We start from the raw sequence: 13,723 nt of genomic DNA, 5'->3' as shown, positions 1-13,723 counted from the left end.
TAGATCTTTTACTGTAGTACCTAGCTGTAGGTACCCTCAAGTCCACATTGGGTCAGCGACCCAGCATGGGGTCAGGGACACCCAGCAGCATGTTGGCTCCCTTTCTCACTTCCTGGACAGTCAGACCCTGTCCCTGTTGGATCTGACATTGCTCTCCACCCAGGAACACAGCCACAGGTCAGCTCCACACACACCTTGCTGCAGATCCCCTCCTAAGACCTAATGCTGTTCCTGCATCATGGGCTGGGGAAAATGACTGTATTTTCTCCTTGGATTTCCCAATGAATACTGCATCTGGTGTTCTTCCCAGATCTTTGTTGGAATACTTGTGGGGATGGGGATGGGCTATATTGCTTCCTCCCACTCCATCATTTTGGGCAGTCTTCCAGTTTCTCAGTTACTTACAAATGGTTAAAAGTTGGTCAGGAAAGAAGGAAAAACACAATCCAGTATAGAAAATTACTGTAAGAACATTCACCAAACAAGCACCTGGTCTATCATTGCATGGGTGTTCAAAATGACTGAACCTAGCCTTGGGAACACTAAACCCAGGCTATCCATGCTTAAAAGCCCAAAAGGCCAACCAGAGCAACTGTATGAAGGGTGCCTGGGAGAGAGTTGTCTAGAATTCATTATCATTGTGAGTAGTATGCCACATCCCCATGGACTGAGTGCGCTCAATTATAGAAACAACCTTTGACATGCTGAAAACTACAGTTTGATGAACAAACATGAAGTGCAAAGGGTCTGCAGCCTATTCAGTCAATGACTCTCCCCAGGCAAGGTGAGAGCAAAAATCCTCCAGGGTCCTCTTTTCTATTTAAAGTTTTGAGTTCCAAATTCTATCCCTCCCTCATCCCTCCCTCCCTACCCTCCCCACTCCCTGAGGCAGCAAGCAACCAGTTTTGGTTATACATGTGCAATTATGTAAAACATTACCATATTAGTCACTTTATACAAAAAACCTCAAGTATAAAAAAAGAAAGAAAACACAAAACAGCATGCTTCAGTCTGTGCTCAATCAACATCTTCTATATAGTTTATTTTTAAAATATGTATTAAATTTAACCAAGTAATACCAATGTTGCCCTCTTTAATCACTTTCTGAATGTCTTTTTGTTTTCTGTACTTTTAAATTTTAATTATTCCATTGATGCTCTTTGGTGGGAGATATTTGTCACTAGCCATTACCTCACCTGCCACCTACCCAGTAGAAGGCCATTTGTAAGAAATGTGAATAGTTAAGCAAAACAAACCATCAAGTCAAGTGAAAATGGCCACATCTGAATATACAGAGTGTCCCAAAAAGGGCAGAATGGGCTCTATACAATGTCCCAAAAGTCTTAGTGCAGAACAGATTCCATACAGGTGTCCCAAAAGTCTTAAGTTACTGGAGCTTGAAACTGCACTAAGACTTTTGGGACACCTCGTATATATAATCCATTCTACACCTCTACTTCATCATTTTCCTTCCCCAGAGACAGGAGATTCGTACTTTCTCATCAGTCTTCTAAAGTTACCACATTGATCAGGGTTCTGAAGTCTTTTGAGCTAATTTTTTTTTTAATGCTATTGTCTGTCCTCTCATTTTACAAAGGAAGAAACAATCCCAAAGAATGATTCACTTGGGACTAAGACCAATTTTCTGTACTCACAAATCAGAGCTCTTCCCACCATACCCCAATTCTCTCTATATTTTCAGAAAGAAATTGACAAACTGCATAATACTCTGAGAGGACAACCAGAATAATAATAATAGCTAGCATTTACTCTTACTATGTGCCAGGAATTTTGCTAAGCACTTTATAATCATTATCTCATTTGATCCTCACAACGACCCTAGAAAGAGGGTGGATGTTAGTATTATCTCCATTTTATGGTCGAAGAAACTGAGGAAGAGGTTAAATGACTTGCCCAGGGTCACACAGCTAATGTCTGAGGTTGGATTTGAACTGAGGTGTATCCTGACTCCAGGTTCAGCGCTCTATCCATCATGCCACCAGCTGCTAGATAATGAAATTTTGAGGTCTTGTCATAAGAGAAGCGATTAGAAGAATAGAGAATGTTTTGCTTGGAAAAGAGGTCCCTGGGATACATACTAACTGTCTTCGAGTATTTGAAGTGCTGTCCCGTGGAAAAGAGATTCGAACTGTTCTATTTGTCCCCAGAAACAGAAGTGGGAGCAAGTTGGAAGCTGGAGAGGCAGATTTAGCCTGCATTTCAGGGAAAATGTCTTCACAATGGGAGCTGTCCAAAAGTAGAATGGGCTCCCTTGGGAGGTAGTGGGTTCCCCTTCCTTTAAAGGTCTGCTAGCAAAGGCTGCACGCCCTCTCCCCACCCCTCCCCGTCCACGCCTGCATTTGCAGAGGAGATTTCTGCTCAGCCGCAGATCGGACCAGATGCCCCCCTGAGGTCCTTTTTCACTGAAATGAGGGACTGGGGGAGTTAGGGTATGATGGTAAAAGTCTTTGGGCAGAATAGAGGTTTGGTTTTTACTGCTCTTCTCTGTATACTGAAATGTTCGTGTTTGTTAGTAATTAAGTTCCTATTAAAATGTTTGGTTTTTTAAAAAATTTCATCAATGTTTTTGGTTGAAATGTTTAATTGTTCATTCAACGAGCATTTATGTAGCCCCGTTTTTCCTTTGAGGGGATACAGTCTGTGCCCTTGAGGGGCTCCGCAAAGGCGATAGATGTATTAACAGTTATGATACAAAGCCAAAGGTGATTTTTTTTTAAGTCCTGACTTTAGGAGTCAGGAAACTTGGTGCGCTGTGTGACTTTGGGCAAAAGAATTGCAGGCTTCTAGTTCCTCTGCAGCTGGAGAACTACCTCCGCCCGGAGACGGAAAGGGGGCGGACCCTTTAGAAAGGCGGAACCCTGGCGCGGTGGCCCCGGACGTTGCGTGCCGGGGGGGGACGTCTTTACTCGGTGCACCGCGCGGTGCCCTTCACCTCAGCCAAAGGAGGCGGTGGCGGCGGTGTAGGCAAGATGAGTGTGAGGCCCAATTCCATTCCGTTGCAGTTCCTGCCCGATGAGGCTCGGAGCCTGCCTCCGCCGAAGCTGACGGATCCGCGGGTCCTCTACTCTGGCTTCATGGGCTACTGCGCTGCACTGCTGGATAACCTGCTGCACCGCCGGCCGGTGGTGTCTGCTGGTGAGGACGCAGCTGGGGCGCGCGGGCACGAATCGAGGGGGCCTGAGGCGCGTGCACGGGGCAGGGACTGGGACGCTCGTGCACTTCACAGGGGGACTGAGAGGCGCGCATGCACAGTTCTGGGCGGGTGGGAACGGGACTTCAGTGGGCCCTGGATTTGAACTCAGAGGCCTTGGGTTCTATTTTCCTCCCTCTTCGTTTGTGCCTTTGGGTGTCACTTCCCTCCAGCTTTTCTCCTAAGAGGCAGCCTCTACTCTGTGAATGGAAAGGGGGTTATTGGAAGGGGACCTGAGACTCTAGTTTCATGTTCTGTCATTCGTGTGAGCTGTGACATCAGGAAAGTTACTTCCCCTCTCTGGGCTTCTCTGCCTTGGTCTTCTTGTTGTTGTTCAGCCATGTCCCACTCTTTGTGACCCCACCTCGGGTTTTCTCGGCAAAGATCCTGGAGCGGTTTGCCATTTCCTTCTCTAGCTCATTTGACAGATGAGGAAACTGAGGCAAACAAGGTTAAGTGACTTGTGCAAGCTCACACAGCTAGTAAGTGTCTGAAGTGATCAAAATACAGCCTTGGGTCTTAGGTCCTCTGGACACCAGGTCTGGCACTCTGTTCACTTCACCATGTAGCTGTCCTTAACTTTGTTGGCCCCCTTTTTATTTTTCCACTTTCCCTTCCAGGAACTCTATGATCCAGCTACATGTGCCTTTCCACTGGCTGTCTCCCATGCTTGGAATATTCTTGCTCCTTACCTCTTCCTTTGGGTTTCCCAGGTTATGAAGAGATTTAAATGCCAAGCAGAAGACTTTATATTTTATCTTAGAGGTAGTAGTCAGCCAGCATTTATTAAGTTCCTATAGTTCCAGGCCCTGGGGTAAGCAGTGAGTTTATTGGGTAGGGGGGTTAGAACATCAGCAGACATAATCTTTAGGAAAATTATTTTGTCAGCTAAATGGAGGATGAATTGGAGTAAGAAAAGAGTTGAAGCAGCGAAACTAATGGGAAGGCTATCACAATAGTCTAGAAATGACGTGTCTCTCAGTAGAGAGAAGGGGCAAATGAGAAGCCTGGGTGACTGGGAAGATGATGGAGCCCTAGAATAGGAATAGGAAATTTGAAAAGAGGTGAGAGTTTGAGGGAAAAGATAATGAGTTCTGTTATGAACATATTGAGTTTGAGATGCCTATGGAACATCCAGTTTGAGATGTGAGTAATGTAGGACTACTGCTCAGGAGAGCGACTAGGGTAGGATATATAGATATGGGACTCATCTACATAGAGATGATCATCGATTCCATGGGAGCTAATGAGATGACTAAGTAAGATAGTATAGAGAGAAAATAGAAGAGACCCAGAAGAGCCTTGGGGGACCCCCATCATCACTGAGCATGATGTGGATGAAGATCCAGTAAAGGAGACTGAAGAAGAGTGTCAGACAGGTAGAAAGAGAATCAGGAGAGAACATTGTCATTAATACCTAGAGAGGAGAGAATATCTGGGAGAATAGGATCAAATACTGCAGAGAGGTCAAGAAGGATGAAGATTGAGAAAGGCCATTAGAATTGGCCAAAAAGTAATTTGGAACTTTGGAAAAGGCAGTTTCCTTTGAATGATAAGGTTAGAAGCTAAATTGCATAGGGCTTAGAGAAGAGGAAATAGAGGTACCTAGTTTAGATGACTTTCTCAAGGATTTTAGCCAGAAAGGGTAAGAGACAAATGGTTCAATGATTAGCAGGGATGGTCAGTTCAAGTAAGGGTTTTTAAGGCTGTGGGAGACATAAGTGTGTTTTTAGGCATTGGCGAAGGACACAATAAATATCTTTTTTTTTTTAAGTTCAGTAGTATTTTTTTCCAATTACATGTAAAGATAGTTTTCAGCATTACATTTTGTAAGATTTTGAATTCCAAATTTTTCTCCCTCCCTCCCTTTCTTCCTCCCTCCTGAAACCAGCAAGCAATCTGATATAGGTTATACATTACAATCATGTTAAACATATTTCCACATTAGTTATGTTTGAGAGAAGGAAAAAAAACACAAGAAAGTAGAAACACCACCACCAAAAAAACAACAGAAGTAAAAATAGTGTGTTTCAATCTGCATTCTTTTCTGGATGTGGAGAACATTTTCCAAATAGATATCTCTTGAAGATAAGAGATTGAGGATGGTACTGGAAGTAGTCTGCTGGCAAAGATGGGAGGAGGAAAGATCAAGGATGTCTGAAGAGGGGTTTTCCTTGGCAAATGACAGTGAGGGAAAGCATCTGAGTGATACCTGAGGAGGAGGAGGAGGATTGGAGACTGGGAGCTCTCAAAAGAATGGCCTCAGGTCTTTTTGGTTAAGTGTGAGGATGGGGTGTGGGGTGAAGCAGCTGTGGGAGGCTTAGAGAGAACGAGCACTGTGGAGAGTTGATTAGTGAAGTGATCCTGTTCCATCCCATTTCCTCCAGCAGATTCCTCTTCTATAATCCTCACTCTCTCACTTCAATCTCTCCCTCTCTCCTGCTTTCCTGCTGCATACAAACATGCCCATGTCTCCCCTCTCTTCACAAAATAAACTCTCACTTGATCTTTCCATCCTCGCTGACTATCATCCCATAACTCTCCTTCCTTTTGTGGCTAAACTCCTTGAGAAGGCCAAGTAAAAGAGGTGCCTCCGTTTCCTCTTCTCACTCTCAACTCCCTACAATCTGGCTTCTGACTTCATCATTCAATCAGAACTGTTTTCTCCAAAGTTACCAACGATCCCTCTCTCTCTCTCTCTCTCTCTCTCTCTCTCTCTCTCTCTCTCTCTCTCTCTCTCTCTCTTTTTTTTTAAGTGAGGCAATTGGGGTTAAGTGACTTGCCCAGGGTCACACAGCTAGTAAGTATTAAGTGTCTGAGGTCGGATTTGAACTCAGGTACTCCTGACTCCAGGGCCGGTGCTCTATCCACTGTGCCATCTAGCTGCCCCACCAACGATCTCTTAATTGGTAAATCCAATGTCTTTTTCTCAATCCTTATATTTCTTGACCTCTCTGCAGTCTTTGACACTATTTATCACCCTCCTCTCCATAATCTTTTCTCTAAGTTTTGAGGAGACACCTCCGCCTCCCCCTGGTTCTCCTCCTACTTCTCAGACTGCTCCTTCTTATTCTGCTCCTTCTTATTCTCTTGCTGAATCATCATCCACATGATACCTCCTAACCACGGGTGTCCCACAGGCTCCTTTCCTAGACCCTCTTCTCTTAGTTTTTTAAACTGTTTCACTTAGTGATCTCATCAGCCACCATGGATTCAAATTCTCTTTCTACTGATGATTCACAAATTTTCTTATCCAGCCCTAACTTCTCTGCTGACCTCCAGTCTCACATCTCTAACTGCCTGTTAGACATCTTGAACTGGATGTCCCTAGGACATCTTAAATTCATCACATCTAAAACTGAACTCATTATCTTTCTCCCAAACCTTCCCTCTTTTCCAGACTTCCCTATTATTGTCGAGGGCACTACTGCCTTCCCAGTCTCTCAGACTTACAATCCATGATTGTATTCCTTGATTCCTCGCTATCTCTCACACACATTTTTCTCTCCACTCTCAACCCTGCCTCCCCCCCATCCAATTTGTTGCCACAGCCTGTTGATTTCACCTTTGCAAAATCTCTCAAATATGTCCCTTCTCTTTTCTGACACTATCCCACCACAGTACAGGCCCTCATCACCCTGTGTCTAGACTATTGCAATAGCCTGATGGTGTCTATAGAAATTGTACTTAGCATGTCAAAAACTAAACTCATTATTTTTCTCCCAAAACCCTCTCCTTAACTTTCCTGTTACTGTCAAGAGCACCCAGGCTCACAACTGAGATGTCATCCCCAACTCCTAACTCTTAACACTTTCTCCCCTACATGGCTAATGTGTTGCCAATTCCGATCAAGTTTAGCTTCAGAACATCTTTAGTATACATCATCTCCCCTAGGGCACTACCACCAAGACAAGCCTTAACACCTTAATTATGGACTATTATAGCAGCTTTCTGGTTGGCCTTCCTGCCCTAAGTCTTTCCTGACTCCAGTCCATCCCCTGCTCAGCTATCAAAGTGATCTTTCTAAAAAGCAAGTCACCCCCATTCAATAAACTGTAGTGCAGAGGTGTCAAATAAATGACCCACAACACTACTGAGTGCAGCCCAAACTGGATTAAAATGTAATTGGGAAATAATAAAATATCTAACAAAAAATATAATAAAACAGATAATTTTGGGCAGCTAGGTGGCGCAGTGGATAGAGCACCGGCCCTGGATTCAGGAGTACCTGAGTTCAAATCCGGCCTCAGACACTTGACACTTACTAGCTGTGTGACCCTGGGCAAGTCACTTAACCCCCATTGCCTCACTAAAAAAAAAAAAGAAAAGGAAACCAGAGAAGCATTGTGATATAGGGTAAAGAGTTCTGGAGTTGGAGTCAGGAGAAATTTAGATCCTAATCTTATGAGTTTATACTATGTGACCCTGTGCATGTCACTCAGCCCCTCTAAATCTCAATTTCATTGGAAAACAGTTGTTTGTCCTTTGTTCTCAAAGAGGACCATGACATGGAGAGGTGATGTCATGCCTTGCAGTGAATTGGATTTAAGTGAGGGAGGACCCGAGTTCAAATCCGGCCTCAGATACTTGACACTTACTAGCTGTGTGACCCTGGGAAAGTCACTTAACCCCAATTGCCTCCCTAAAAAAACAACAACACCAAAAACATAATTTTTTATTTCATTATAGCTTTATGGACCTTTTAGAGAGGTAGTACTCTCCATATATCTTTTTTTAATAATATTTTTTATTTTTTCCCAATTACATGTAAAAACCATTTTTAACATTCATTTTTTAGAAATTTTGAGTTCCAAATTCTCTTCCTTCCTTCCCCCTTCTCTGAGAGGGTAAGCAATTTGATATAGGTTATACATGTGCAATATTGCAAAACGTTTCCGTGATTAGTCATGTTGTGAAAGAAAGCAGACCCCCCCCCCAAAAAAAACCCCACACAAATCCATGAAAAAATAAAGAAGTGAAAAATAGCATGCTTCAATCTGCACCCAGACTTCATCAGTTAGTTCTTTCTCTGGATGTGGCTGCCATTTTTCATCATGAGTCCTTTGGAATTGTCTTGGATCATTGTATTGCTGAGAAGAGCAAAGTCATTCACAATTAATTGATCATGGTAGAATACAATACTGTGTACAAAAACATAGATAATATTTCATTTTCTAAATCAATTATGCAACCTACAGAAATCTTTATGTACGGTTGAGTCGTCCCCATTTCTATTGAGTTTGACACCACAACTGTAGTGGGTTCCTATTGCCTTGAAGATCAAAGATGAAATCCTCCCTTTGTGGGTTTTTTTTTGTTGTTGTTGTTGTTTGTTTTTTTGTGAGGCAATTGGGGTTCAGTGACTTGCCTAGGGTCACACAGCTAGTAAGTGTCAAGCATCTGAGGCCGGATTTGAACTCAGGTACTCCTAACTCCGGGGCCGGTGCTCTATCCACTGCACCACCTAGCTGCCCCTCTCTCTTTGGTTTTTAAAACCCTTCATAACCTGGCTCCTTCCTGCCTTTTCTGGTCTTTATGCACCTTCCTCCCCTCCATGGACCCTTCAATCCAGTGATCTTGACCTCTTGCTATTCCTTGAACAAGTTATTCCATTTCCAGACTCAGTGCAACTTCACTGACTGTCCCATGCCTGGAATTCCTGCCTCCTCATCTCTGCTTCCTGGCTTCCCTTATTTCCTTTAAGTCTCAGCTAAAATCTCACCCTCCGTAAAGAGGCTTTAATGGTAGTGTTTTCTCTCTGAAATTAACTCGTTTATCACACACACACACATCTTGATTGTACATAGTTGTTTATGTTGTCTCTCCCCATTGGGTTGTGATCTCCTTGAGGACAGCCTGTTTTTGACTCTTTGTATCCCCAGGCACGATGTCTAGCACATAGTGGGTACTTGAGAAATTCTTGACTTGCAGACAGATTGTGGTTCATTTCAAAGGAACTTTTGCATTTCGCATTGTGACAGGCAGATTTTTCTTGTTTTCCCCAGAAAAAAAATTTCATGGAATCTGAGATATGAACAGATTCATCCTTAGACTTTTAGAGTTAAAAGTGACTGTAGAGATCATTTCAATCCATCTTTCTCATTTGAAGATGAGGAAACTGAGGCCTCCAAATGAAAGGTGATTTGCCCAAGCTAGGTTATGCAGATAAATATTGCAGCAGGAACTGAAACCAGGCCTCCACTTGTGTTCTTTTTTCTAAGCCAGTCACCTTTGTATCTTCCACAGTGCCTTGCACTGAAAATGCTCAGTAGTAGAATGAATGAATGGATTGGGAGATTTTTATTCAAATGCTTTTAGATTAATGGAAAAAAATTACTGCCATTTCTATGATATCTAAATACAATTCTTTTTTCATGACCAAACCCAATTTCCATTCATCTTTTGGTTTTGTTTTTTCATGAATTTCAGGTGTGCATCGCCAGCTTCTGTATGTCACTTCATTCTATTTTGTGGGATATTACCTTATTAAACGTCAAGACTTTAAGTATGCTCAAAGGGACCGTGATATGTTTAAGTATATGGAATTGCATCCAGAAGATTTCATAGAAAAAGGTAGGTATTTCAGTTTTCAAGAAATGCTGAAGTTATGTACTACTTAATATATAATTCGTAATTACACATGAGACTATATAACATAATGTATGTAAGTTATCATGAGTCATAGAAATAAAGTCCTTTTGGGGCAGCTAGGTGGCGCAGTGGATAAAGCACCGGCCCCAGATTCAAGAGAACCTGAATTCAAATTTAGCCTAAGACACTTGACACTTACTAGCTGTGTGACCCTGGGCAAGTCACTTGACCCCAATTGCCTTGCAAAAAAATTTTTTTAATTAAAAAGAAACAAAAGAAAGAAAGTCCTTTAGTTCTATTGTGGTTATACAATTTGAGCAATTTTCAAAAGAATTACATAGTTTAACCACGTGAAAGATTGTTCCATATCACCACTAATAAGAAAAATGCATGTTAAAATAATTCATAGGTAGCTTTTCATACCCAAATAAATTGGTAAATATGACAAAAAGACAAGAATAATTAATATTGGGATCAAACATTAGCCCCCTAGACTGACCAGTCAAGATCTTGGGGACAGCTTCCCTGCCTTTTAGGGGAAAACTAGCTTGCCTATATGGCAGGGCCTTATCTTACACATTGCTCCTACCAGAGCAGAAAACGGGGTGAGACTGGACTCCCTGGGAATGTGGGCTTTATTTGCTTTCTGTTAGTTTACTATTAATTTTTGTCCTAAATAGATGTTTTATTGTTTCAATATCCTTCCTAGCCTGAACTTGCCAATATGCTTATAAAATGATTTAGGTCCCAGTTAATACTGGAAGTTCCCAGAATCATATTGATCTCTGTGAACCCAAAGTCATTTTGGAACATGGGATACATTTGATTTAATTATCACAACAGCCTTGTGAGGTAGACAATTCAGCTAACAGTACTCCCGTTTTATAGATGAGGAAACTGAGGTTCAGGTTAAGTTTCTTGCCTCAAGTCACACAGCTGATAAGCGATGGAACAAGAATTATAACCCAAATGTCATGGATATCCAGTCCAGTGTATTAAGTTTATTTTTGAACAAATAGCATTTTTTGTTTAGACCCCCCAAAAAACTGCTAGTCTTTTAAAAAATTATTTCTAAGCTTAATATAGTAAACAAACCCTATTCAGTATACAGTTCTCTTTATATTTCTGTGCTTTATTTAGCATGTATAAAGTTTTTCTCCCAGTTCCTTTTCATTATTTTCTATGTCCTTTCATATTCATCATATTTAATATTTAATGGCGATGTAGTTAACCATTACATCAGTGGTACATAATTTGCTCCGTCATTTCTATTCTGGGACATTTAGTGTCCAGTTTTCCACTGTCATCCCACTATCAGCATCCTTGTTTACAGGCAGTTAGACAATTTTAGAGCTGGAAAAGATTTCAGTTATCATCTAGTTGGGCCTTCTCATTTTTTTACTGCTACTTCTTGTTTTTATATCCCATTCATTTCTAGATCTATTCTTCTCACCCAGTGAGCCTTTCCTTATAAAAAAAAAAAAAGATTAAAAAAAGAAAAAGGGGACAGGGAAAACTCCACAAAACCACCCAGCATCAACTGTCTGACAGGATGTAGAATATTCTACACACCAAGTTCCCCCTATGGTGTTCTTTTCTGGAGCCAGAATTAGAGTTGTACAAAATTCATTTGTTGTTCTTTCCTTTTGCATTGTTGTATTGCTTATATATGTCATTTTCCTGATTCTGCTTCAGTTCCTAAGTTACCTGACATTTCACTAAATTCTTCATGTTTGTCTATCGTGCTGATGCAGTAACTTCACATTTCATTCATGTACCACAATTTGTCAGTCAGGTGTAGCCTCTCACTTAAAGGGCCTCAGGGCCCATAAAGCTAAAGTAACTGCCACGAGATCCCATCACTACATGGTATTGCAGCCTGCCATGAGATCCAGATTTGAGGGGTTTTTTTTTCTTTTTGATAACATCTTTAGCATAGATTTGTGAGAATAGGATTGTGGGACTAGTGGGTTTCATTAGTTTGAGAAAGCTAAAAGACCAGTTTAAAATCTGGTGTAAGGGGCAGCTAGGTAGTGCAGTGGATAGAGCACCAGCCCTGGATTCAGGAGTACCTGAGTTCAAATCCAGCCTCAGACACTTGACACTTAATAGCTGTGTGACCCTGGCCAAGTCACTTAACCCCCATTGCCCCGCAAAAATTTTTTAAAAAGATCTGGTGTAAGTATTATGTGCTACTGTGGTTCTGAACAGGTGATGGCTGTGAGCCATTTATTTTGGAAACCAGAGCTCAAAGACATTTGATGTACCTGGCCCCTTGCCCTCTTTTGACTGATGGAGTCAGTGCTTCTCTTTCCCTTCCCCTCTATCTTCCACATAGCAACACTGCATTTGTTCTAATAACCTGACCCCACCCCTAACCCTATACTCAAAAGGGAAGCAACAGCAAAGTCTTTGTTACCAACTGCCCTGGAAAATTTCTGAGTGACGTCTTTATATATTTATTTTATTTATTTATTTTGGGACAGTGAGGGTTAAGTGACTTGCCCAAGGTCACACAGCTGGTAAATGTCAAGTGTGTGAGGTCGGATTTGAACTCAGAACCTCCTGAATCCAGGGCTGGTGCTTTATCCACTGTGCCATCTAGCTGCCCTGTGACATCTTTAAATATGTGTATTCCTGTAAAAGTAGTGACACCTTTAAATATGTATATTCCTGTCAGTAGTTAATATGTTCAGGGAAAATTTAAACTAGATTTCAAATGAAAATATTTAAAGTTCTCATCTTTTTATATCCTTTTCTTTTGTAGAAAAGAAAACTTATGCTGAAATCTTTGAAGAATTTTATCCAGTTCGCTGAAACTTCTCACACTGCCTGCTTTTCCTTCTTTCCCAGGAGCTTTTGTTGATGAACTCAACGGGATCTATTTGTAATATATCTCAAATTCACATGTAATGAAAAAATTACGGTCTTATAATTAAACGAGTGACATGAATACATGACTATTTCAATCATCTCCCCTCTTACATGTATTGTGCCTTAGTACATATGCTCAAAGTATGGGAATAAGATGTTGGGCGTAACTATGTTTGGGTTACAAGAGGCACCTTGCCAGACTCCAAGCATTTCCCAGTTTCTGAAGCCTGATCTTAAAGGGCATCCTTAAGAGTTACTTAGAAGAGACTGCACCGGGGCAGCTAGGTGGCGCAGTGGATAGAGCACCAGCCCTGGAGTTAGGACTACCTGAGTTCAAATCCGGCCTCAGACACTTAACACTTACTAGCTGTGTGACCCTGGGCAAGTCACTTAACTCCAATTGCCTCACTAAAAAAAAGAAAAAGAAAAAAAAGAAGAGACTGCACCTATGTTGTAGAAAGGACATGTTCTCTTCACCTACTCATGCACTGCTGTGAGGTGAGATTGACCAGGGCCACCCCTAAGACAGTCCTTCAGCTTTTATTATGCTTGTTATGGGCCAGAAAATTTGCTAAGCCCTGGGGATAAAAAGAAGAGTAAAAGCACAGTACTTGCCCTCAGGGAGCTCACATTCTAATGGAGGAATTTGCAACTCTTTGCAACAATCCCATTTGGGGTTTTCTTGGCAAAGATACTGAAGTGGTTTTCCATTTCCTTTTCCAGCTCATCTTACAGATGAGGAAACTGAGGCAAAGAGGGTTAAGTGACTTGCCCAGGATCACACAGCTAGTAAGTATCCGAGGTCAGATTTGAATTCAGTTCCTCCTGACTCCAGGATTTGCACTCTATCCACTGCAGCACCTAGCTGCTCCAGTGGAGAAAACAATGTGCAAATAACTGTAAGGAATGCAGTAGGAAGGAGCAGTCTGGAACTGGGAATGACCTAAAGAAGGTGGGATTTGAGCTGAGTCCCAAAGGAAACTAGGAAAGCTGGGAGGGGGTTGAGGTGGGGACAGGGAGAGCATTCCAGGCATAGGAGACAGACAG

General features: G+C 41.9%; 1 protein-coding gene across 1 annotated transcript; it reads left to right on the top strand.

Moving 5' to 3' along the window:
- Positions 1–731: 731 nt before the first annotated feature.
- Positions 732–12,755, top strand: NDUFC2 (NADH:ubiquinone oxidoreductase subunit C2). The gene is made up of 6 exons (XM_043993706.1): positions 732–784; positions 2,305–2,444; positions 2,650–2,723; positions 2,868–3,156; positions 9,641–9,784; positions 12,570–12,755. The coding sequence occupies exons 1-6, from the start codon at positions 732–734 to the stop codon at positions 12,617–12,619; spliced, it is 750 nt and encodes a 249-aa protein (XP_043849641.1). The 3' UTR covers positions 12,620–12,755.
- Positions 12,756–13,723: the final 968 nt, after the last annotated feature.

This window comes from Dromiciops gliroides, chromosome 3 (assembly GCF_019393635.1).
Source record: "Dromiciops gliroides isolate mDroGli1 chromosome 3, mDroGli1.pri, whole genome shotgun sequence".
NCBI lineage: Eukaryota > Metazoa > Chordata > Mammalia > Microbiotheria > Microbiotheriidae > Dromiciops > Dromiciops gliroides.
The sequence above is the reverse complement of the archived record's forward strand: the minus strand, read 5'-3'. Positions and strand labels throughout refer to the sequence as shown.

Coding starts and splice junctions, on each gene's coding strand:
- NDUFC2 (XM_043993706.1), top strand. CDS start 732: ATGAAGTGCAAAGGGTCTGCAGCCTATTCAGTCAATGACTCTCCCCAG. Junction 3,157..9,640: donor CCGGCCGGTGGTGTCTGCTG/GTGAGGACGCAG, acceptor CATGAATTTCAG/GTGTGCATCGCCAGCTTCTG. Junction 9,785..12,569: donor AGAAGATTTCATAGAAAAAG/GTAGGTATTTCA, acceptor TTTCTTTTGTAG/AAAAGAAAACTTATGCTGAA.